Source organism: Mirounga angustirostris, unplaced genomic scaffold, assembly GCF_029215605.1.
Source record: "Mirounga angustirostris isolate CCGP_5_RB_7025 unplaced genomic scaffold, mMirAng1.0.hap1 SCAF_2, whole genome shotgun sequence".
NCBI lineage: Eukaryota > Metazoa > Chordata > Mammalia > Carnivora > Phocidae > Mirounga > Mirounga angustirostris.
The window spans coordinates 86,372,394-86,399,376 of NW_026991710.1; the positions used below are offsets into that span (position 1 = coordinate 86,372,394).

The 26,983-nt window shown below is 40.0% G+C and overlaps 1 protein-coding gene across 1 annotated transcript in view; it reads left to right on the top strand.

Annotated features, from left to right (window-relative positions):
* Positions 1–415: 415 nt before the first annotated feature.
* Positions 416–26,983, top strand: part of ARHGEF38 (Rho guanine nucleotide exchange factor 38) — a 135,070-nt gene continuing 108,502 nt past the window's right edge. Inside the window, exons 1-3 of the mRNA XM_045881752.2 lie at positions 416–420; positions 814–900; positions 6,234–6,454. Of these exons, the coding sequence (XP_045737708.2) occupies positions 416–420; positions 814–900; positions 6,234–6,454 (313 nt within the window). The remainder of the gene's footprint in view (positions 421–813; positions 901–6,233; positions 6,455–26,983) is intronic.

Here is a 26,983-nt window from a genome sequence, read left to right on the forward strand (position 1 = left end):
TTCTGCCTGGTTCCCTTGAGATACTCGCCTCTGTAGCCCTGAGCCATGATGTCAGCAGTCTGACTTCCCTGAGGCCGCCATGCTGTGGAGCAACCAAAGAGGCCGTGATAGCATATGAAAAGAGACAGATGCCTGGTCACCCTGCAGCTGTTTTATCTGCCCACCATCTCAGCTTTAGCTAACATCAACCTCCAACCGCATGAGAGACCTGAGTCCAAACTGCTTCACTGAGCCCTTCCCAAATTTCTGAGCCACAGGAACTGTGAGAGCTACCACAATGATAATCATTGCTCTAAGCAACTAAGTTGTCCGAGGTGATTTGTTATTCAGCAATCGATAACTAAAACAGCAAGTAATTGGAAATAAAACTGAACAGTCTGATTGAGGCCTACAGAATATTTGGATTTCCTTCGACATGAGGTGAGAAACAATGCATCACGCTTTTTAATCTGAAGAATGACACGATCTGATTTACAGTTTAGGAAGGAAATTCAAGAGGCACTGGGCAAGATGAATTGGAGTAGAGAGACACTGGAGACAAAGAGCACACTTGCAGGAATTCTCTGAGCTGGACTGTACGCACAAATCACTTAAGATGTTGATAAAATTTCAGATCACTCAGATTCACTGCACCTCTCAAAAAAAGACAGGTGATAGGGAACTGTTCTTTGAACAGACAAAAGAAACGCGCATTTGGGTGTGCTTGCTGCATATAAGGCAGTTTGCCCAGCGCTTTGGATACAGCAGAGGGGCCGAGACCGTAGGCGTTGCTAGGTGAGAGCCTGAATCTATCCTTACTCCTTCATTTTCTAGTCGTGTGATCTGGGGAAAATCCCTTAACTTCTCTGAACCTGTTTCGGGATATGGATACGGGTCCACCTTCATCACTATTTTGCCAAGGTATAATCCTTACATATAGTGATTGCTTAGTAACAATACATCATAGCACACTTTCTCAGAAGTGGCATTCTGGGGTGCCTGGATGGCTCAGTCGGTTAAGGGTCTGAATCTTGGTTTTGGCTTAGGTCATGATCTCAGGGTCGGGAGATGGAACCCGAGGGCTCTAAGCTCAGCGGGGAGTCTGCTTGAAGATTCTCTCCCTCTGCCCCTCCCCCCTCAAATAAATAAATAAATCTCTTAAAAAATTTTTTTAAAAAGTGTCATTCTCACATGATTCAATACTTCCTTTCATTTTGGCTCTACCTCCTCCACTTTACTGAAACTCCTTCTGAAAAGTTCATAAATGACCAACTTTGTGCCAGATTAAAAGAATTATTTTCCATTTTCCTTTTGTCTAGCTTTTCAGCAGACTGACCATTCTTGAGTTTTAGAAAAAGCTGCCTCCAGCCCTGTGATGCCACATTCTCCCACGTTTCTCCCACCTCAGCAGCTGCTCTCTGCTGCCTTCTGTGCTGGGTTTTCCTCCAGCCCCACCTCTAGACTTACTGTTTTTCAGGGCTTGACTTTGGTCCTTCTTTTCTGGATATATTTTCTTTCTAAATGGTCTCATCCATCCCCGACTTTAAATAGTATGTATATTCAGGGGCACTTGGGTGGCTCAATCTGTTAAGCGTCTGCCTTCAGCTCAGGTAGTGATCTCAGGGTCCTGGGATCAAGCCCCACGTGGGGCTCCCTGCTCAACAGGGAGTCTGCTTCTCCCTCTGCCTCTCCCCCCTACTCTTGCTCTCTCTCTCTCTCAAATAAATAAATAAAATCTTAAAAAAAGGTATGTATATTCTGATGACCAGTTTTTTTAATCTAAAATCTAAATAGTGACTCCAAATTTATAAATCCAAAGGCTACCTGACATTTCCTATGAATATTTCACAGGTATTTTAACCTTAATGCATCTTAAATGGAGTTCTTGACAACCCACCCAATTTACCTTTCCTTTTGTCTTTTTTTTTCCTTCCTATTGTAGCACACAGCACCAATATCTTCCCAGGTATTTAATCTTAAAACCCGGAATTTACCTTCATTCCTCTTTTTATTCATCTACCTCAATCAAACCACATACGAATTCTGTCAGTTCAACTTTTGAAATGTATTTGAATTCATCAATTTTTCTCCATCTCTGCCACCACTACCCTAGTCCAAGCATCGCTCACCTGGACTCCTACAATGAATTCCTAACTTATAATAAATTCCTTTCCTTCCTCCAGTCCAGTTTATTCATGACATTATTCAAGAGATATTATTTCTGTTTTGGAATTGGGACTCTTCCAACCTGATAGCGCCCTGGGACTAGAATCCAGAAATCACATAATGCTGGACCTGAACAAGATGTATGTATCATTTAATCTACACCCTACAGCAATAAGGATTGTCTAGGTTATGCTGAAGTAATTTTTTAAAAAACCTCAGACCTCAGTGGCTTAAAGCCTCAAAGAATTCTTTCATGCTCAAACTAGACAACCATTATGGGATGATTGGGGGCTGTGCTCTGATCCGCATCCCAGGACTCATCCTGATAGAGTTGCCACTGCCTGGAATCTTGTCAGTCATCATAAATGAGGGAAAGAGAGCTAGAGCCAAACACACTGGTTCTTAGCACTTTCCCACAAGTGACGTATATCACTTTTAATCAGTTTCTTTGTCCAAAGCAAGTTACATGGCCACACTTAAATTATAAGGGTGCAAGGCAGTGCAATACTTCCATGTGCCCAAATGGAAAACTGAAAATATTTAGTGAATAGCTCGAATGGCTAACTCATCCTTACATTTTATAGATGAAGAAATTGGGACCTGGAGAGATTATGTCACTTGTAACATCAAGCTGATTTATGTCATAGCCAAAACTAAAACTGAGTCTTGAATTCACTCTCCAGTGCTTTTTAAAATAATGATCCCGGAACTCCTTGCTCTTTACTTCCAATAAAATTAATCTAAATGCCATAGGGCACCTGGGTGGTTTAGTCAGTTAAGCGTCTGACTCTTGATTTCAGCTCAGGTCATGATCTTGTGGTCGTGGGATTGGGCCTTGTGTCAGGCTTGGTGCTTGGCATGGAGCCTGCTTAAGATTCTCTCACTCCCTCTCCCTTTACCCCTCCCCCACAAATAATAATAATTAAAAAAATTAATTTAAATGTCTTAATATCAACATTTTATTTATTTACATAATATAAAATCCTTGCATTGAAATAGTTTCTTCCCTCTGCCTTCCCTCTTCCCTAAGTATAAAAATATAAAACTCAGACAAGTCAGGGTCCTTGTCCTCTAGTCTCACTCACGTTCTAGCAAAATGCTCCAGTGATGAAACACTCAAAATCTCTCTAACCTGTCTTCTCTCAGTGCCAGAAAAACTAAGTCGTGTTTTATGTTTGAGATTCTACACGTGTAGGTAAAAAATGCAAAGAGATAAGCAAGAGAACTATGAATCTATATACATACAACCAAGCACTGGATGTCTGTCGAATCCATTAGAAATGTATTCCCAACAAAAACTCAACTAAGAATGGTTTTAGGAAGAGAGGTTTATGTTACTATCATAACAAGAAGTCTACAGATAGTTGGCTGCAAGTATTGGTTCAGTAGCTCAATGGTGTCAAAGCTCATAGTTCTTTTGGACACAGGGTGATTGCAACTGCCCCCTGAGAGCAAGTTTAGACGAAAGGGGAGGATTGGAGCCAGCTGTGACAACAGCCCCGAGAAGCAAAACTTCCTCAGAATCAACACACTGCCCTCTGTTCTAGCAGACGGCCCCTGAGGTCTCATTTGCCAGGCCTGGGAATACACGGCCACCCCTAGCAGCAAGAGAGCCTGGAAAAATAGGGAACAAAATTATCATTATGATTGGCCAAGCCTAATTCTGCCTTGAACCAAAAATGTGTTCTTTTGGCAAGGAATGTCGTGGGGGTAGAATGTGCTAGGATGAATATTAAAGCAACTCACAATGTCCACCTCAATTGTTGATTGATTAAAAAGCAGTATTATTTTTAAAGTTAACATGGAAACTTTTATTAAAAAAACAAAATATGTATTTACTACTGAATCCATAATAGCAATATTATGTACCTTCTCAACTGATAAAATTTAAAAATACAATAAAGCTAGTACAGTCAGTTCTGCTATAATGCTTGTTACGAAAACACAAATTGGTTCCAACAAGATTGATACATTAGGGAACTGTTTGGGCATGACGTAATTTCACATTTGCTGGTGTGTGATTTCAACCACTTAAAACATTAGGTGAATGCCGAAAACTGTATCCAGATGCCTTGAGCCACAAGGGAGTACAAAAATTGCACACATGTACACTCCTCAAAACTACCAGTGACCTCGGTTCACTCCCTGGGCCGTGAGCCACACTCATGCGCATCTGCTGGTATCCATTTCCATCTGATTTTGCATACGGCTTCTTTCCTGACCCATAAACTGTGACCCTTCTACAGCCCACTTCCACAGGTATCCTTCAGTTCTGTTTCAATATCAAGTGCCATATTTATTATACTATTTATGTATTTCTTAACCATGTATCACATGTAAAACTGTGCGACCATTTTTTATAGTTTTCTATCTGGTTCTTTGTGGGTCACTGACAAAGTTTTGGAGTGTTGTGTCCTTAACCTCGTATTTCCCATAAGTTCTATGGTTTTAAGGGTCTACGTTTGCAATAGTACTACACCTAAATAGCATATCTCTGGTAGCTCCCAGGTGAACACATGCAAACATATATGTACATATAATATTAGAATACAAGTGCGACTTTTTAACAGGAATTAAGAAAGCTCATTTTACATCTTAGTAGTGAGTGTGCCTTTTAAAGGATTTATTGAATGTGCTTGGGAGTGCTTGTTAAAAAAAAGACTATCAATTATATTAAATAAAAACCATTCAATATGCCAAGCTATATATGGATATCTCTACAGTGGATGAAGGTTTGTCATTTATCTTTTAAGGTAATTATGCAAGTTATATTCAGCCCACACATCTTGGATTGGAAAATGGTTTTGTCTTTTTTTCCTCATTTATAAACCTTGTCTAATAAGATTTCGCTACGGTTTAGAAGGGGCAGCGCAAAGCTGAATTTTGGCAGTACCTTTACAATAAAAGAGAATTTACTTTCCTCTTAGAGTCTCTCTTTTCTTTAACGAGGGCAGACAAAACACTCAGCGCATTCCCAGAGCTTCTGCAAATTTCCCCCTTGAGAAATCTCAGTAACTCCAAGGAAAAACAACTTCAAAAAATTAATGAAAGGCCCATCAGTATTTGCCTTCCACCCTCCCAGTCCCTGCCCCTGTCTTTTCCACTTTCCACACGTCTCTCTTCAGTTTCAAACATTTTTCCTTCCCTTCTTTTCCCAAGGTGAGCTGTCATTTCCTGGCACTCCATCTATGAAAAGGGAAAAGGGAAAAGATCTTACAGAAATCACACCCTGATGTCACCGTGCTTATTTTCCTAAGCAGCAGAACAGAGAAGAACAGGGTTGGGACCATGAAAGGGTGAATTTCAGGCAAGGGTCACGCATGGACAGGAGACATCAAAAGACTCCAGGCTTCTGTGGACATTTCCTCTTCCTCTTGTGCCCGTGGCCCAGATGCCTCTCAAATTCGAACGCTTGTTTCCTTGAGAATGTGGAGCAACGTTTGGCAGATACGTTGTTGGTAAATAATTTGAGAATGTTCATCGGAAGCATGACTTTTGAGGGCACACAGATAATCCTTAAAAATGATTCTGTACCCTCTGTTGTGATGCTGATATAAATTCTAACCACCCCACACTAACTCTGCGGGTCACACGTGGGTGACTCTGGCTAAAAGCCCCACGCAAGCCCCTGTGTGCCTCCAGCGAGCAGACCACACGCAGCGTCCCAGCGCATCTGTCCACGCCCCCAGGCACACATTAAACCCACAAGCCGCAGGTTACACTCCCGAGCGCTGCCCTTCTGGCCTGCCCCACCCTGCTCTTCCCGTTTGCCCCAACCCCCAGCCTCGTGGCTGCACACAATGAGATTTCTGTTTGCTCCGGTAGCATGTGACAGCGCAGTCCCTGCTTTGCCTAGCTCTGTGCTGCAGGTCTCTCAGGTAACAGGTGGCAGCTTCCCCTGTTGGATTCTAGGTATAAAAAAGAATGACCTCATAGGGGTGGAGCTCTGGGACTCCGTACAGGTGGCAGTCACAGCCAGGTAACCCCGGAGCGAAGCCGTTTAGTAAGAAGGGGCCAGTTAAACTCGTCCCTCTTGTGGCTTCGACTCTGACCCTGAGGCACTGCAGCATATAGCCATTGCCTACAAGTCTCCGAAGCTTGCCTTTGACTCCGACGGAGCGCAGAGAAGCCACTGGGAAAGAGAACATGGGCACCAAGAAAAAGAATCTGACCTTCTTGAGGCCCAGGCTCTATATGCTGGAGAGAAGGAAGACCGACACAGTGGTTGACAGCAGTGTTTCTGGGGACCACTCTGGTACCTTGAGGAGGAGCCAATCTGACAGGACCGAATACAACCAGAAACTACAAGGTAACCAACACAGATCATTTGTCCTAGGTTATTGCACAGCCAGCTCCGTTCTCCTGCTCTTCCATTTGCAAAGAAATGACTTCAGGCAAAGGAGAAAATTCGAATATCATCTTTTCTGGAAGGAGGGAAATAAGGCAAACAGGAAAATTTTTAAAAATAAGAAAATGAAAGTAAATGTCACATAAATTATAGGAAAAAATTTATTATGTGTTTCAATAGTTAACGAACCAATTCTGAATTATTCTGAGTGTACTTTTTTCCTGGTGAGGGTAATATTTTTTCTGCAGTCTTCCTCCCTTCCTTCTCCCTCCTGCAGCCAATTTAAGAAGTGGACAGCTCTAGAAAGCAAATGATTTAGAAACCGACAATAGATAGTTTCTCTCAATAGATAGGTGTGGGATGTCACACCACGAGATCTATCCAAGTAATTGTGGTTATCTTAAATAGGGGCATGAAACTTCAATCATGTCTGTGAAAAACGAGGAATGTCAGTCATCGGGTTGGTATAATAGGATTTGTTGAAAATCACATAGGTGTTCATTCCTTTAGAGTGAATCGAATGGCATCCAAATATGGTAAGAGATGTTTAGCATGCTTAGATTGAATGACTTTTGAGGAAATGACTTCAATTTATTTTGTGATGGTCATAAGACAGTTTGACATACACCAGTTATTATAAAACGTCAGTTTAAGGCCCCGAATGTCTAGCCCTTCCCATCCAACCTCTCTTTTCCCTCCCTTTGTCTTGAAAGTCACTTGTTTGAGTAAACTTCATTTTGATGTTGATTGTGCAATGTTTTAAGTATCCACTGTGGTACCTGTTATGTGATCCCCAGAACCTGTCTCTCCCGCTTTGAGCACACTGTGAGTTTGAGCTCTTATAATCCCACCACGAGCTGTCATTCTGGACTGACAGATTATGATGAGGCTAGAAAGACCAATAGAACACATTTGTACTTAGTAGATCTCTTTCCTAAAAAAAAAAAAAAAAATGCTCAGACTTAGTTATACAAATTAATTAAATAAATTAAATGCATTTAAATGAAATCTTTAAAGATAACTACTGTGAATTAACGCTTTAAAAAAATCCTGATGGCTCAGGGTTAAAATGCAGTCAAGTCTTAATCCTTAAAGGACTTTTTAAAAAATGGGAGAGAGGTATTGTTCGATCTTTGAAATTAACTTTTCTCAAGGCAATGGATATGTTGGCAAGAATGCAAATTTTAAAGTCATACACATTTGTCTTGCAATCCTGCTCTTCAACTTATGACCTGTAAGATTTTGAGCAAATTACTTCTAATTTCTGAGCCTCAGTTTCCCTATCTATGAAAGTGGGACAATGAATCTTACCACATAGTGTTGCTGGGAGAATGAAATCAGATAATTACATGAAACACCTGGCATATTGGCTGAAATATGGGATGTGCTCAACAATAGTTATTTTTTTATTTTAGGAATAATGGGAACAATAATGATAGAATTAGAATAAGACTTTATTCTATGAATCAAATTTACTAATTTACCAATCTATTTCAACTCTTTTTCTGTCTTTTGATGAAGAGACCACATAAACAAAGCCCATGGCTTTATCTCTAATAACATGTTTATTCTGTCTGAGATTCACTAATTCAGCAACTTTTTGGTCCAGATTTTCCATTAGCAAATAAAAAATGGAAATTCAGTTCCTAAACTTAGTAAAAAAAAAAAAAAAAAAAATACATCGGTGACCACAAAAGACGGCAGATGTTTGTTGGTTACTTTGCAGAAGACCTCAGGCTGCTTATGTACTCCACTAGGTTTGTGGTTTCCCTGTGCCTTGTTGGATCCTGTCTTTGAAGCTAGAAGAAGACTCAGGAGTTAACAACCCATGTTCCTAGAATTGTTTGTGTAGGAGACAAATCATCAGGGAGTGGAGAGGAGCACATCAGAGCTGTAAGACAGGTTGGCCTCTGATAAGTAACACTTTTCAGACGTAACTCTTAGTAAAATCCAAGTCTGATATTAATGCCTAATAGAGCTTTTCGTAAGATTCTTCTGTAACTGCTTTGGCATCAATAGAAAACATTTTCTCATTATCATTCAAAGCAATCAGTTCTTTTGGGTTTGCACTCTGGTCTGCATTATACCCATTATCATGCAGATGGATCCTAAATCACCTTAAGAAGTTTTTTTTTTATTACTACAATGCTGAGAGTTTTTCCTCTGCCTATCTTGGAACTGGTAGTTCCCTGGGAGGCATTGAGTAAAGAGCTGAGCTGGTTAGAGCCTTCCAATGGATGGCCTAAAGCTACTGTGAGGTCACAAGGAGCTTTTCAACGCTGGAAAGAGGCCTTTGGGGCTCCTGGGTGGCTCAGTCGTTAAGTGTCTGCCTTTGGCTCAGGTCATGATCCAGGGGTCCTGTGATCAAGCCCTGCATAGGCTCCCTGCTCAGTGGGAAGCCTGCTTCTCCCTCTCCCACTCCCCCTGCTTGTGTTCCCTTTCTCACTGTGTCTCTCTCCGTCAAATAAATAAATAAAATCTTAAAAAAAAAAAAAAAAAAAAAAAAAAGAGGCCTTAGATTATTTAGCCAGAGTCCTTCAGTGCTGTGTTGTTATTTGAGTAATATGGTTCACTGCTCTGTCTCTTTGAGAAAATTCTCTGGGTTCTGGGAAATCTGACTTTTCTTTGGTGCCCCTGGGTTCACCTCTTAACTCATACTACACAGTCTATTTGTTCAGTTCACTTTCTGGCTGACATCACTCTAGTAGTGTGAATCCTAAATTGTAATTTCTTTAAAAATGGCACAATGGATAAGAGCTACTAGATTAAACAATAGAACATGGTTCTGGGGACACCTGGGTGGCCCAGTCAGTTAAGTCTCCAACTCTTGGTTTTGGCTCAGCTCATGGTCTCTGGGTCATGAGATCAAGCCCCAAGTTGGGGTCTCACTCAACAGGGAGTCTGCTTGAAAGAGTCTCTCCTTCTGGACCCCCACCCTCACTCGAGAGCACGTGTGTGCTCTCTCTCTCTCTCTCAAATAAATAAATCTTTTAAAAAATAACATGGTTCTAATGAGAGTATCATAAAATCTTTGTAGAAGGTTGTGATCACAACATAGTCATTAAGCCTCAAGTTTTGCAATAATAGTCCTTTGCTAGCCTACTCTTAATAGCTCCCGTATTCCTTCAACAGATTTGTTCAGTTAATTGGCATTTATTGGGTATGTTATGTGGTGAGCAAAACCAGAATATATGCCAAGGATTACAACTACAAAATCATTAAAAAAAAAAGTCTGACCTTTACTCCAAAGGGGCTTAAACTCATTTGGAAAGATAAGACAGGTAAACAAATGCAATAAAGTGGCATGAAAGAATTCAGGTGGGATCAATGAGTCCATAAAAGGAGGAAATGGTCTATTCAGGATTGGGCGGGGGAGGTTGTTGGAAAACATTGTCAAGAGTTGATAAGGTGGGCACCGGGAGAAAAGCAGAATGGGGAGAGAAGCATGTTTTAACTTCTTCATCATACTGATCTCTGTCTGAAATTAGGTAGTTTGTTTCCTTGTTTATTGCCTATTATTGACTCCCACTTGTCCTCCCATCTCTCATCCCCCACTCCATGAAAGAGACCCTATCTGTCTTGGTAACTGTTCCATCTCTAAACTTAGAATCATGCCCAGCACACCATAAGCATTCAGTATCTTTCAAATAGAATGAATGACTTGAACGAGCTGGTCCAGGTAGGGAATCAGTGTGAGGAAAGGCCTCGGAGCCTGAATTAATAGCCCTTGTATCTTTGAATGTGAGGATACATGTCTCCATTAATAAAGATGATTCTTCGGTAAAAAATAAATAAACATATTAGGGATGAAAATGTACAGTGTTGCCTAGATAACAAATAATTCTCAGTGGAAGCCTATTTCATTCCTGACTCTACATTTTAGAGCACAGCAGACCCTACTTCAGTTCATTCCTCTTCTTCCATTCATCACAAAAGCTGCATCACCTTACCTTCCCAGCCAGCTCAGCTCCTCATTGCCATTTTACTGGGGAATCATGGAGAGTGATCAAGGCAGGGGAAACTTACTGGCTGATATATTAAAACTCTTTTCTTTGGGAAATGATTTTGTGTATGGTTATATGTGTGAACTATACATTTGAAATATGCCTAATTTAAAAGTTATGTACAAGTGTTTCTGTATGTATGCAGATTATCTAATCTATCTACAGTATGTAAATATAATTGTGTATGTGTACTTGAGACATATTTCTGTAATGATTAAAACTTTTTATAAAATGTTTATTGATTAACATTCAGTAGCCTTTTCTGAAAATCCTACATGATTGATATGACTGATATTACAGGCCTCAGTGTGGGTGATATCGGATGAATGTTTATGTCCCCTCCAAATTTACATGTTGAAGCCTAATCCTCAATGGGATGTTATTTGGAGGTGGGTTTTGGGGAGATAATCAGGTCGTGAGGGTAAAACCCTGCTGAATGGGATTAGTACCTTATAAGAACAAGCATGAGAGACCTCGCTCCCTCTCTCTCTGTTCTCTGTCATGTGAGGGTCTGAAAAGACAGTCATCTGTCAGCTAGGAAACGGGCCCTTATCAGGCACTGGATCTGCCTTAAACTTGGACTTCCCAGCCTCCAGAACTAAGAGAAAATAAATGTTTGTTGTTTAAGCCATCCAATCTATGGTATATTTGTTGTAGCAGCCCAAACTAATTAAGACAGTGGGTCAGTACTTTTATTCTATATGGCCATACTAAACCTCTGGTTAATTTTTTGGCCTATGTACGTTCTTTCTTGTCAAGTATCAGGTGAAAGAGTGAGAGCTGATGGGTAAAATGTCATTACTGTTGCTGATAACACAAGTCAAATCCACATCTCCAATTCATAATAGGTCCGTGGTCTTTTCTTTTCTTTCTTTTTTTTTAATTCAAAGACTATTATATCATTCTTATTAAGAAAGGATTGCTTGACTGTTTTTATAAAAGCCTGAAGTGTTTTTACTGTGGTGATGATAAGGAACCAACCTACTGATGAACGTTATACAGAATAACATATTTTGCAGGACGAAGACAAATGGCTCAAATAATAAGTTAGATGTGGTAAGATTATGGGAACATTTCATTGGTAATGATTTTTAAGAATACAAACCAATCTGTAAGTGAGCAGGAGGTATAGTTAACATTGGGAGATTTGCTAATTTGGTCTAGTGAAGGGTAGAATAAAACTAATTGTGTAGCTGTCTGAGCATGTTTCTCTCTTAGTGCTACAAGCCGTTTGTGTTCCTCCTGTTCTCTGAGTATTTAGTAGGTCTTTTTTTACGTGCCTCTGTACGCCCTTTAGTGAAGTGGGAAATACTTGGATCAGTAATGTAACACGAGTGTAAATAAGGTGTTTTTCATATTTTGAAGGGTAAATCTTTATAAAAGTCAAGACACTTGTAAATCTGAGTAATTTCTGTCTCATCACACACATAGAAGCCAAAAAAAGCATGATATATTACTTTCCTTCTTTTTTAGTAAAGGTATTTTATGGTTTGGGGAAGAGTTATTTGAATTAAATAAAGGGTGAGTCCCAGGAATCAAGAAGTTGGAGCTGTTCCACTACAATCACATTGTGACAAGAAAATTTATTCCTGTGTTCTACTTATGGGACACTAGATATAACTTTCTTGAAAGTAGCAAATCCAGCTTCTAATTGCATTTTTTTGTCCACAAAAATTATGAGTTTATCAAAACAAGAAATGAGAAATCAAGAGGGAAGGAGGGAGGAATGGAAGAAAGGAAGGAAGGAGAGAGGAAGAGGGAGAGGAGGAGGTGTGGCGGGGAGGGAAGGAGCAAGGGAGAGGAGTGTGTTGGGGAGGGGTAGTAGGGAGGGAGGGAGAGAGAGAGGAGAGAAAGAGGGAACTCAGATGTATGAAGCAAGAATAGAAATGTACCTTAAAATAATGATAGAGCTGGGGAAAGATGGCTAAGATTTAAGCTACATTCATATTTGTTTCTGTAGATACAGGAAAGGATTAAAAAAACCCTCTTTTTATAGAATTACCTTTTCTTGACATAATCATGCTAACTTCAGTACTTTTGTGGATATTGATTTCCTGGGAAGCATGAAATTATTGCAAGAACTGCTGAACTTGTAAGCAATATCACCCTTAGAACCAGGCAAGACTTGGCTTCAGGTTATGCCTTAAAGTGCCCCTCTGTGGCCCCCTTGCCACCAAGACGGTGAGGAGTCCGTGGGGCCAAAGTTACTGACTATGTGAGAACCTTACCTTTATTTCTAGACCAAGTTCAGGGTCCCTGGGACCATGGAACTTTCTGTTCAACAGGCCCCAGTAGTTGCTCCAAGGCCTGCTGGGACCCCTTCCCCTCCCAGCTTCCTCAGGGCAGACTATGGTTGCTGGTGTGCAGACTCTTGAGCCTGAGGGGCAGTTGATTATGGAGGCGTGTCTGGAGCTTGATCAAGCTGGGGTATTCACATCATACCTACGGGGCCCCTTGTGGGAGGGAGAGAGCCGGGAGAGGAAGAGTAGGGATACAGGCCTCAGGACTTGGGAAGGTGAGTATACCCCAGGGCCTCCTACTAGATTTTGGCATGAAACTCTGAAGGAGCTGAAAAATCTAAATTTGAACTTGGCCTCCCAGATTATTATGAAGGTATATTTACCAACATAGAAAGATACAACATATTTTATTTAACAGTTTGCCAGCTTGACTCACAATTGTTAAATATGTAGACATGACGTGTTGGCCTCCATTTGTACACTCAAGGGAGGCTGCTTATGAGTGGCTTTTGGTTGTAAGCTCTGTTTGAGATAGGCCCTTACTCTATACTAGGTATGAAGAACAAGAAGGAAGGAAAGGCAGAGCGGAGAGACTGTCATCTGCTTGCAACTGTGCTGGCCTGGAGACTTTCACACATTATTATTTAATCCCAGCACCTTTTCAGTTCTGGTCTCATAGTTGAAAAAACAGGTGCATAGGGGAGGACAGACTTCCCTCTACCCTCCTGGGATCAATAGCTGGGTCTATGAAATAAACTGACAACAGGCAGATCAATAGGAGAAAAGGTATACAGGTGTATTAATTTTAAATGTTACCTGCTAGGGGGCATCACAGGGGGAAAAAAGTGCACATCCCCAAAATGGTGAGATTTGAGAGCTTATATAGCAGCATAGTGTGGATGGGAAATGGAAATGTAGGGGAGAGTAAATCATTTTAGGAAAGATGACTGGGTCCTGAGAAGAACAGACGGGGAGGTAATAGTTTGTGACAAAGTTTTTCTGGGTGTGGTGTCAACTTCTAGTTTTCTCTCCAATGGTAAGAGTCAATATTCCCCAGTTGATGAAACTCTTGAGGAGAGGATTTATGCCAGTTGAGTTCCTTTTGGAGGATCTGTCTTTAGGCAGATAGAGGGAGTGCAGAGAAAGCCTCTCCCTGAACTTGCTGTTTATCAAGTGCCTTCAGCTCCAAATCATCAATATACCAATGCAGCATATTTTGGGCTGTCATGTCCTAAACTCCTTCAGGTAGTAGAGCTTGGATCAGAATGCAGGAGCTTTCGATATTTGCAAATAGGATGCATCTGATTCATTGACTTTGTAGGTATTCATCTGTATGGTTTATTAGTAACAAGAAGTCAAAGCAATTTGAGGATTGCGGTACATGTTTTGTAATGTGGTGACATTCCTCTGCTACGATGCTAAAGCCTGACCTATTAAATTTTTCACTTTGGAATACATATCCTTTATTTGGAATTATTGTGACACTCTCCTGCAGGAGTGTTACTGTTTAATAAATGCTCTTTTTGTTTAATTGTCAGGAAACAAAATTACAAAGTTAGGTTAAGCAAGCCTGCCCTATAGTATAGCATGGTGATCTCCATTTCCCTCTTCCTTGATTATCTTGACACTATTTCTTTAATTTTATGCTTGCTGTCATTTATTTATTTGCATCTCAAAAACTAATATACAACCCAAGCCCTGAGAACCCTATGGGGCCCCTTGTGGGAGGGAGAGAGCGGGTGGGTGGGAGTAGGGGTGGTGGTGTATGCATGTGCAAATGAAAAAAAAAAAAAAGAATCATATACTGGGAACAAGCAGCTCATTATCTGGTAGGTGGTATTTCCATAGAATTCTATGAAGTCAGCCTAAATTGGGAATCTTAAATGTAGCAGGAAAATAGTGTTATGATTAAAAGCCTTTGTCCTAGGTTGTTCTGAACAATTTTGTTCTTGATTAATGAATCAGAGAATAAATGGAACGCTCTAGGATACCTGTGCTGAGGCCCTCAATAGAGAATGTAATCTTGACTGTCTGACATCCAATTGTGACTCAAAGAAGAAAACTTAAAGGTCATGTCATCAAGCTACTGATCTGAGAACTCTGAGTCATTGCAGACCCTCACAGAATTGTCTTTCCTGAATGCTTCTTAATGTTGGGCCTTCAGTGTCACTACAGAAAGCTGTCACAGATTTCTGCTTCTGTCTTTGTTGTGAAATAGTTGATGAAGACATTGTTTACTTCTCTCCGTGCCATCAAGTTTTATTCAAGGAAAAACTTTGGCTCCTCTTAAGAATTAGAAACATGTCTCCCTCCCAGATAAAAAACAAGCAATTTTCTGTATTTAGCTTCCTGGAGCTTAGAGTCCAATTTGTACTGAATGCTTGGCCTTTAGAGTAGCTGTTTTCTTTGCCTAAAAGTTTCTTCGCTCAAATCTCAGCAAGGATGGATTCTCATCATCAAGGCCTCTGCTCTCCTTCTGGGAGAGTCCTTCTTGGACCATCCTACCTAAAGGGGCATAGGGAAGGAAAGACGTTTCCTTTATCCTCTTAGCTTCCGTGGCTGGGACCTGTGAGTTGAACTGACAAAAGACAGATTAACAGGAAAAAAGCATATATATTTTATTGGATGTTAACATTTTTATATGGCATAGAAGGAGTCATAGAAAGAAATGAAAATCCCAAAGAAGCTGTTAGACCCATGGTTATATACCATTTTAACAAAGAATGATAAGTTGTGGAGACATGAGAAGACAAAGGGAAAAAGCGCTTGACCTAGGGGTGTGAAATTGTAGGAAGTGAACAGCAAATATGTGGGGGGCACTCACGGAACATAAGGGTTATTTTTTTTAGTGAGGTTTGTACAGACTCATCTTGATGTCAAGATTACCCCATTTCTGGTAATAAGAACGTTCTCTTCCTGATAGTGGGAGGGCATCTTTCTCCCAAGAAATGTATACTTTGTTTTTGGGTACAAAGTGGGAAGAAGGAGAGCCATTCCTGCATCTGGTATTTCTCAGTTGCCTTCAGCTCAAAATAATCAATATGCCAAAGTGGCATATTTCCAGGTGTTCAGGGCCTTCTGGGGTCTCTGTACCACCTACTGCCTTCTAAAATTACACTATCCCATTTTCACCTCTCTTTTCCATTTGAATATAATTCTCCTTGGAGATAGAGATTTAGTCTTATTTTAACATTTAAGCAGTGCCTGGTATATGGTAGATACTCAGCTCAATGACTAAAAAATATTAAGTGACTAATGACAACTATATTGAACCTTATCATTGATAGATTCATCTTAAAGATTCTGTCATTCCTATCTCCCCATTACTTAATTGTAGCCAACTTTTGGGTTAGCTGCTCTAAATTCTTTTACTGTAAAGGGAGAAACACTATAAATAAATAAATCTAATGAAACAAGAAAAGAAATAATTTCTTGGCCAAAGAAATGAGATGCCAGTTTTAATGAATTTATTCAATAAGCATTTGCTCGGTGTTCATAAGTGCCAAATATTGACTAGATCCTGAGAATACAGAAATACATCAGAAGCAAACCCCATCCATTGAGTGACAGGCAGCGAACCAATAATTGTAACAACGTGGTAAGTGGCTGAACTGTGGCTGCAGGTTGAGTTTCTGGGTTGCAGGTTCTGAGATGGAGAGTAGGGTGCAGGAGAGAGCTTATGTTCTTGTGACCCTCACCTGGGGAAGAGAAGGGAAAGGCACAGAGCCGAGAGAGAAGCAATTGCACTCTGATCCTGTCTCAGAGGAAGCCTTAGTCAACTCTAAAGACAAGTCCTAAAGGTAACATGATCCTTCAGAGTTGTCGCCAGTGGTACAAAGGACCTGGGCCCTACGTCACCCTTTAAGTGGCTGGGGCCACCTTGGGAAAGAGGTATGACTCGGGAGGTGTTCTTACCTAAAACAGTTCCAGAAGAGGCCCTGTCTGCTGGGGGCTCACCCTGCAGCTGGGGCAAGAAGTCTTTTGCCCCTGAAGGGAAACTGATCAGCTCATCACAGCATCCACCTCATATTAAGTGGTTATTATTATATTAGAGATACAATAAAGCAATATAAGAATTGTGATGAGAAAGAGCTTTATCACACCTCTAAAATGTCAAAATTAGAGACATGGAAATCTGAATCTTGAATTCCAGTTTGGATTGTTTGGGGGCATGGAGGGATGGGCATTCCAGACAAAGGGATTGAATGTCTCCTACTACATGGGGCATTAAAACTAGTTTCCCTGTTCGAGGGTTCATTCTTAGATGAAAAAGATGGTACTAACACCACCTGAGCATGTGTACTAGGCACATAGGTGCATTATGTCATTTTATGCTCTAAACAACTTTGCAAAGAACGTATTATCCCGATTACGTTCTGACAATATTGGATCCCGAAGGGTCCAAAACACAACAAAACAAAAACCCCAAAAAAGCACAAAACAAAACAAAACAGATACTGTCGTATGTTTATAGATGATAACACTACAGTTAAGAAACATCTAGCCATCTGTCCCACAGTCACAAAGCTAGTAAATGGTGAAGACTAAGTTTCACCGAGGTTTACTTGGCTCCAACATGCATGCTTTTTCAACCACCATATAATCTCCATTGTTCTAACCTTAGTTTTTAGTACTTGTACCTGTTTTGTGATTTATTTTTAAGGAATTGACTGATTTTGATAAAATTTTGAACAATACTCAAAAACATCAAGAGACTCTTAATTTCTGCCAGTACATTCATCTGCAATCTGGAGGTAAACGGTGACCAATAAGTGTATTCCAGTGGCTGTATTATTTTACGCTTTTCAACAAAATGTTATATGTAGATGTGAGTTAGAAAGATGCACAACTGTAACGATGAGTTATATGCTTTCTAGATTCACTAGAATATTCCACTCTAAGAATAAAAATCTCATTATTTAAGTTATTTAATCTTGGAAAACTACTCTTCATCACTAACAACAGAGCACACAGCATGATGAGGATGGCTGATGAAGAACTGGGTTGGAACATCAAACCATATTGCTCCTCTGGCTTAAGAGTCCTCAGTGCTTTTCCATGTCCCATAGCAGTGGTATCCAAAGAGGTACAGATGGCCTAGGAGTTTTTCAAGACAACCCATTATGACAAGAAAAAATAAGTTTATTTTTCATTTTTATCCTTTGAAAATATTTATTTTTGAGTATTCTTTATAATGTACATGATATGTTAATACTATACATATATTAGAGATTCATTTCATGCTCAAAACAGTTTGACACATGATCAAAAAAAATGGGAATGAGGGGAGCCTAGGTGGCTCAGTCAGTTAAGTATCTGCCTTGGGCTCAGGTCATGATCTTAGGGTCCTGGGATCAAGCCCCGCGTCAGGGCTCCCTGCTCAGGGCAGAGCCTGCTTCCCCTCTGCCTCTGCCCCTCCCCCACTCATGCTTTCTCTCTACCTCTCTCTCTCAAATAAATAAAATCTTTAAAAAAAATTGGGGGTAAAATTATGACCATGCTACAACATGAATGAATCTTGAAGACATGATGCTAAGTGAAATAAGCCAGACACAAAAGAATAATTATTGTATGATTCCACTTACTTGAGGTACTTTAGAGCAGTCAGATTCATAGAGGCAGAAAGTGGAATAGTGTTGGCCAGAGGCTGGGGAACAGGAGAGTGGGGGCGGGGGTTAGTGTTCAATGTGTACAGAGTTTCAGTTTGGGAAGATGAAAGAATTCTGGAGATGGATGGTGGTCATGGTTGATGTGGATGTACCTAATGCAGCCGAGCTGTACACTTAAAAACAGTGAACAGGGTACATTTGATGTTAGGTATAACACTAAAAAATAATAAAGGTTGGAGATTCCAGGTTGTAACAGTGGATACAAGACCTCAATTACAACTTGACCCCATCTTTTCATGCTCATCTCTGCGGACAGTCTTTGGACTGGTATACCTTGCTCTGTGCTGTTTCTTCAACCTGGAGTGCCCTCCCTCACCCTGTTTGCTTTATAAACCCCTACTCATCTTTCCAAGTCAATACTTCTGAGTCGTAACACACAAAAGACATTTGTGTATCACATCCTCTATACATTTCTCATATTCACTATTTACATGCCACTGTCTCTTTTACTTGATTGAACTTCTCGAGGACAGGAACACTTGTATGCTGGCCAGTACCCAATGATCACATTTGTTGAGTAAATGAGTGTGTAAATGAATAAAAACTGAACAGTAAGTAGGTGGCGTAGCGTTTATGCAGTGGACATCCTGGATGGGGATAGGAGGCCCTTCCCTGCGGTGGGCTCCTTTGAAGGCACGTCTTGAGCACTTTACTTACTTCAGGGTCACAGGTCCTGGATATGGATTTAACCCAGATGATATTTAATCCAGACAAAAATTAATCAATGTTTATCTCATCTCAGAATCCTCTTCTCTATATTGGGTTTTGTTGGATCACCCTTACAGTCCCACCCTCGTTAGCAAGGGCATACAAAAATCACATCTACTTCATGATGGAGGACCTACAGGTTCCTCCTTGGAATGCAATCTCACATGCCTATAACCAGATATGGATAAAGAAATTAAATTACTTTTGGTCTGGGCAAATGAAAGATTCTAAGCAGTGATTCTCTCCTTTTCTTTGTTAACCAGTCTATACATCTAAAAATAGAAATAAGGTACTTAAAAATAGTTTAGAGTACTGACCAGAGTTTGACTTGCTTCTGAATGCCACACCAATGAGACATTTAGGATTACCATTATGTTACAATGGTGCTACAGGTTTTAAAATATTCAAATCTTAACCAAACATTTAAAAAATACTACAATTACAATCTCACAGGGTGCTTTTGTTTCATTATTCTGAGCATTTCTGTGTAGAGTGCAATATTAAATTAAGATGGGAAATTAGATTTCTTTTAATGAAAGAATTCTTGGAAAACAAAGTCAATACTTCCCTGACAAAAATCAAAGCTTCATTATATTGTAGTTGCAAATAATTTTTTTTTAGGTATTTGATTTTTCAAATGTAGAGTATAATCAACATATAACTGTAATTTTTTCAGTGAAACGTTAATCAAATAAGATTTTGGATTGGAACAAACCTATCAGGAAAGCTCAAGCCTTGTATCATTTTTAGTAAATGTTATTATAAGTATGTACAAATTCACAATGACAACAATAATTATACCAAACAGAACACTCAGGCCACAATTTGATCTTATTTCAAAATACTCTCCTCCATGTTTATGCTTGTGTTCAACCCTGATGACTTCTTCTGTCCTCAGATTACATCACGTGTGATAAGAGCCTGTTCATATACTCACTGTATATACCATGTGCACACTACACATTTATGTATACTATATACATACATACTTGCACATGGCTCATTGTGTTGTGTGTGATGTTTGGAATCCATAGCCTGTAATAATTAAATTGAACTAAAAGAGTCTGTTTCAGTTGGTTGCGAGGAAAGCCAACCCTGTTTCTCATTTGTCTAAAATCTATAAAAAATGGAGAATGGTGTACTCCTATATCTAGGTCAGCATAAAGTTTTTGGTGATAAAAAGAGGGGAAAAAAGCAATCACACTCTGATAATTTGCCCACAAATTGCCTTAAATTTATCTTTACCCTAAATTCATGTATGATTAGCAAACTGATTTTTTTAAGAGAAGACAATGATGCTTCTCCCACTCCCACACCATGACTTACTTCTTTCTAGAATTCTGCTCAAAAATCACCTTATCAATGAGGCTTTCTGTGACTTCTCACTGTAGAATTGTAACTACTAACTACCACTTGCTTTATTTTCTTCCATAGTGCCTTATCACTATCTGGCATGCTAGATACTTCTTTATTAACCAGTTTATTGTTTCTCTTCCATCACTACAATAGGAGTACCATAAGAGCTGAGGGTTTTCTCTTTTTTTGCTGCTTTATTGCCAGCATCTAGAACAGGATTTCTCAACATGGGCATGACTAATACTTTGGACCAGACAATTCTTTGTTGGAAAGGCACTGTCTAGTACATTGTAGGATATTAGCAGCATCCCTTGCCTCTACCCACTAGGTGCCAGTCACCCCCCTACTATTCCCCAACCGTGACAGCCAAAAATGACTCCAGATATTGCCAAGTATCTCTGGGGGTGAGGGACGGGGGGAGGAGGGGAGCAAAATTGCTGCTTGAGAACTACTGATCTAGAACAATGCCTGGCACAGTGAACACTCAATAAATATTTGTTGAATGAGCCCCAAACAAGTGGATCAAGCCAAACTTCTGCATTTTCAATAATAGAACAATTACAACAGAAAAATTGAATACAGTGAGGACTTTACCAGTAAAGTTCCCTTTCTATTCAGGGCTTAAAATATGTCCTCTTTCACTAATCTCCCGCTAAAGACTTTGAATAAAGACATTTCCAGAAAGTCCCCATTTATTTAGTTCCTAATTGTTTGGGCTGCACGATGCTGCTCACTGGAGGAGCCTGTAAATTGAAACCAATGCCACTTAAGTATTTTTCAAGCCAGGTAAGCTTTGTTACATTCCTTTTGGAAACCCACTCCTTTGCTTTCTGTAGCAATTAGCAGTCAGTGGAAATAAATCACATGCCCTCCAAATGAGAATAAAATATTTCCCTGCCCCAATGTTTGAGCTTTCAAATTCTGAGCAGTGGAGGGTCTGCTCTTTCACGTTTTCACTTAATACTTCACTGGCTCCTCTCCAAAACCTGCCTGACATGCAATTATTTTCAACCTACTTCACAGAAGGCCTGCTCCATTCATCTTCCTGTGGGTCAGATTTCCATTGAAACTGATAAAAGATTTTACTGTGTGAAACTTAAGTCAGTAGGGTTCAATGCAATGCTAAGCCAAGGTTTTTTGGGTTTATGGGGGCAGACATGAAATATGGTCCAGAGAGGGATGAAAGAGCATCCACGATCATATCTGAGGGGTTGGTAATGATCTGTCTGGAAAAAAACCCCAGACAGAATTATGGGTGGTGTTTACACTGTATGGGGAGAAAGGGGGCTGGCCAGGAGGGGGTGACGGTCAGAAGATCTGAACTCAAGTTATGACTCTGGTACTTAAGGTAAAAGACTTTCTTCTTTAGAAATTAGTTCCTTTGACTATATAATGAGATAGAACTGGATAGACTTTATCACCTTGTCTCCCCTGCCTGCTTTTTCCCCATTGTTCCCTATTTTGTTAAATGGCATTGTTACCCTATTGACAGTCAGAAATCTGAAAGTCGGCTTTGACTTTTCTTCTCCTTTGCCCCATACACTGATTGCTCACCTGGTTTACCTCCTACATTTCTCTTGATCTCTTCAATCCTCTCTATCCTCTTGGCAACCAGACTAAGTGTAACTGCCTCCGTCTCTCCCCCTACAGCTAGACTGTCGAGGTTCAAGGCCACTTCACTGCCTCCCTGCCTTCAGCCTTGCTCCCCACCCTCTTCCCGGAAATGTGGTTCTCCTGAGAACAAAGTGATCTTGCAAAGAGAATCTGATCTTAGAATTAGGAGTCCTTAGAAATTCCAGATTCCTTAATTAAGCTTTTAAGATCTGTCTCCTGATAATTTTTCTAGACTCATCCCCTCACCACATTCTCTGATGTTTGCCCTTCAGTCACACTAAGCTTTTTTCAAATCTGCTGCTGCTGCCAAGCCTTTGGATACTACTCCCTTTGCTCAGGACACTTTCCCTTCTTCTTGAGTAGTCTGAAAATTTCTGAGTTCATTTGTGTCACTTCTCCGGCAGGCCTGAACTCTGTCTGGGCTGTGCTACACTCAGTACGGGTCAGTTTATTGTAATCATATTTGCATGCAAGTTTTTAAGTACTGATTTTTTAAAATTACAATGTGATTTGTTTGCACAATTTTTCTAGAGTAGTTTTCTCTTAAATCTTTTACAGTTGTCACATTCAACTGCTAATAGAGCAGCAATATTTTGGCAATGTGACTTTATCAAATCATTTCAAAGCCTTTAAGTAGTTTTCATGGAAACACACATACTCTTACTCTCATATTTCATCAATTGATTTAAGTTTAATTAAATTAATGTAATTACAGTAAGAAGTATAATGGAATCAGTGTTGTGGCTGCACACCACTAATTCTTGAAAAACATACAACCTAATCATTAAGTGGAGAAGCACTTGGATGTCATTTGGAATGTTTTAGGGAGGGAATGGGATTTAGCCTGTGACTTTAATAACCTACCTTTACTTCTAGAGTTACATTTCTTAACAGAAAAGACTGTTATTTTATTTACTATTATATTCCTAACATAAAGCACAGTACCAGTTCAAACATAATATGTAATTTTAAAAATTGCTACTAAATTAAATACAAGGTTGAACTCTAAAAACTATAGAGCTTATAAAATTGCTAACACCTTCAAAATCTGGTAATTTTATTCATATTTAACTGTGAACACATTTATGGTTGTAATGAAATTATGAATCAAGTCAGGGTCAGGTTCTTGCATTATATTATCCTTGTGTTCTCCATAGTCAAGCGACTTAGCAGGCTGCTCGGTGAATAAGTGTTGAATGGTGTGTGTGTGCCTGCCTAGTCTGGTCTTGGGGGTATGGGGGTGCTGGTGGGGGCTGGTGTTAAGGCTTTGGGCACGACCTTAAACTTGGTGTATGAAAATATTAGCTCCAAATCCTCTTTATTAAGAGATAAGTGAGATTTTAACATAATTACAGAAATCAAAATCCATGATTATTTATTGCTAGTCACCGATAAATAATATCAGCTAAGAACCTTAATCCAAATAAATAAGGATCTAGGATTTTAAAACTAATTACTTGTGTTTTTTAGCAGGATGTATATCCTATTTTAGTCATCTTCTTGGTCTTTCGACTTTCCTGAGAAGCACACCATTTTCAGTGAATTTCTCAGAAACTCATTTGCATTGATGATTTAGCTTCAGGGTAAATGGGAAAGAATCAGATTTTTAAAATTCGTGGGTTTATATTATGCCAAACAGCATGCGAGGGCTATATCCCCACCTCATTTGCATTCAGCCTAAGAAATAAGAGTGCACGTTTGGCCTGGTCCTGAACTGACTGGGTTGAGGTCTTTGCAGTATGGTGCTTTTTCCCAGAGCAGGTCCAGAGCGAAGGAAGGTAATTTCCTGATGGATGCTAAATCTCCCTTCCCACCCCTGGAACACTTCCAAGAGAGAAGAAAAAAAAGAAAAAAAAGAAAAAAAAAGAGGAAAAGCAGGTGCAGCTATCCAGAACCAGATATAGAAAAACGGCAAGTAAATCATGGTCATAAAAATAATGACTGGCGGGCGCCTGGGTGGCTCAGTTGGTTAAGCGACTGCCTTCGGCTCAGGTCATGATCCTGGAGTCCCGGGATCGTGTCCCGCATCGGGCTCCCTGCATGGCACGGAGTCTGCTTCTCCCTCTGACCCTCCTCCCTCCCATGCTCTCTGTCTCTCATTCTCTCTGCCTCAAGTAAATAAATAAAATCTTTAAAAAAAAAAAAATAATAATAATGACTGGCATTTTTTGAGAGGTTCCTGTGTGTCAGACGCTGAGTTAAGCAATTTGGATGCTTTATCTCAATTCTCACAACTTCCCAGCAGCGAGTAGTGGTTAAAATGCAGGTCTAGGAGCCAGACGGTCTCAGGTTGGAGCTACTTACTGCGGTGTGTGACCTTGGGCCTCAGCCTCTGTGTGTTTCAGCTTCCTCGTGTGTAAATAAGAGGAAGGGAATTTAAAAATCTACCTTGTAGTGTTTCGGCGAGGCTTGAAGAGCTAATACAAGACAAGCGCAGTATGTAGTACGAAGCGAGTACTCAAAAAATGTTAGCCTGCATTACCACTACTATCACTAGAGTTGTTATTCCCTGCCTGCAGATGAAGCAATTTCGTGAGGCCAAGGGACTTGGCCAAGGTCACTCAAGCTGGTGGATGGCAGGGTCGGTACTGAGCTGTATGTCTGCCCGTCCAGCACCATTCCACCACACACCACGCAACGCACCTTGATTGCAACATAAGCGATCAGGAGGTGGAGGGCGGGGAGCCCAGGCTTCAGAGCTAAGCACAACTGGTTCAAATCCCAGCACTTCTGCATCCTCTGGGAGTCACTGGATGAATTTCACTTACATTTGCCATGTTCAGTTTACTCATCTTTAAAATTAGAGTAGGGCGCCTGGGTGGCTCAGTCGGTTAAGCGACTGCCTTTGGCTCAGGTCATGATCCTGGAGTCCCTGGATCGAGTCCCGCATCGGGCTCCCTGCTCGGCAGGGAGCCTGCTTCTGCCTCTGACCCTCCCCCCTCTCATGTGCTCTCTCTTTCTCATTCTCTCTGTCTCAAATAAATAAATAAAAAATCTTAAAAAAAATAAAAATAAAAAAAGTAAAATTAGAGTAGGGTCCCATTTTTAGCGTTGTGATGAAGATTAGTGGTGATATCTATTTGGATAAATGGGAACATAACAGGTACTTAATAATGGGTGCTCCTATTTTGGGCTATCACAATATATTATAAATAGTATAACTGTGGTAATAATGTATCATGCTTTAACATAAAAAATAATTTTTTATAATATTTACTTCTACTAACAAAATGTGGTATATACACATAATGGAACATTATTCAGCCTTAAAAAGGAAGGAAATTCTGACATGTGTTACAACATGGATGAACTTTGAAAACATTACACTAAGTGCAATAACCCACTTACATGAGGTACAGAGAGTAGCCAAATTCATAGAGGCAAAAAGGAGAGCGGTGGTTGCCAGAGGCCAGAGGGAGGAGGTGTTTAATGGGTGTGCAGTTTCAGTTTGGGAAAATGAGAAAGTTCTGGAGATGGATGATAGCGATGTTCGCACAACGTGAATGGACTTAATGCTGCCGAATTGGACCCTTAAAATGGCTAACATGGTAAATTTTGTAGTTATGTTCATTTTACCCCAATAAGAAATAGGAGAAAAAATATATCCTTCTGCAAGAGGAACACATGATTATTAAAATCATTAAGAGAAAAAGCACAGTCTTAAGAGCAGCTCCTGCTTCTCCAGTCATATTTTTGACATTTTATATTAATTCCACCAAGAAGTCACTTTAGTCTTTATGTTTTATAAGAGTGAAAAGGTATGCCTGACTATTTTTATCCACAACATATGTTCCTATTTGAATTGGCAGGTAGGTATTAATCAATGTAGATATTCTAACAATACTGTCAGAGGAGAAATAATATTGTTGTGACACCAAGAGAACATTTTTATTATGCACATTACCTTGAAATAACATTTTTGCCAGGAAATTTGATGCAGCTTACATGTGATGCATGAGAGGAGAAGCCCAGCTAAAGTACATTAGTCCTGTGGGTCACACGTGATGTATAGCCCAACAGCCTGTGAGATACAAGGATATAATTAACTAGGGAGGTCATTCCATCACCGGGATCATATTTGGAACAAAGATGTATTCAGTTATGCTATTTACTCTTTTTATACTTCAACTCCTCATTTTTATAAGCTTTCCTTTCTATGTGATTTTTTAAAACTCCCATAAGGCCTTTTTCTTTTTTTTTTTTAAGAAAGTCTTTTTTTATTTTAAGAGTTGCCTTGCATTCCAAACCCAAATCAAAACCATTGTGAATTTTGAAACATGACTTGCTTCTGACATTGAAACTTTTTTCCTTTCTTTTTTTTTTCAATTACTATAATAAACGTTAGATTTGGGAGAAAATTTTGGATATACTCAGAAGGCCTAGTGTATGTCTGTCTTTTCTATCTGCATGTGCTTTACTATTTCATTACATTCATACTTACTGAAGTTATCTTTTATTCTTGCATTTGTTCTGCCTCAATAAAATACCAGCTCTGGGCACCTGGGTGGCTCAGTTGGTTAAGCGACTGCCTTCAGCTCAGGTCATGATCCTGGAGTTCCTGGATCGAGTCCCGCATCGGGCTCCCTGCTCGGCAGGGAGTCTGCTTCTCCCTCTGACCCTCCTCCCTCTCATGCTCTCTGTCTCTCATTCTCTCTCTCGCAAATAAATAAAATCTTAAAAAAAAAAAATTGCTTTAATAAAATACCAGCTCTAATTATTCACCTTTGTCTCCCACCCTTGAGTTACATCAGACCCTCTTGGATGGCAGGAGGAATAGCAGATCTCTGGCCTTTGCTCTAAGCTCCTCCAAGCCCTTGCCTTTTCTGTAGGCCTAATAGTGAATATTTACCCATCCCTGCTCCTTCCAGAGAGCTCTTAACCTCTAAGCACTGAGATTTC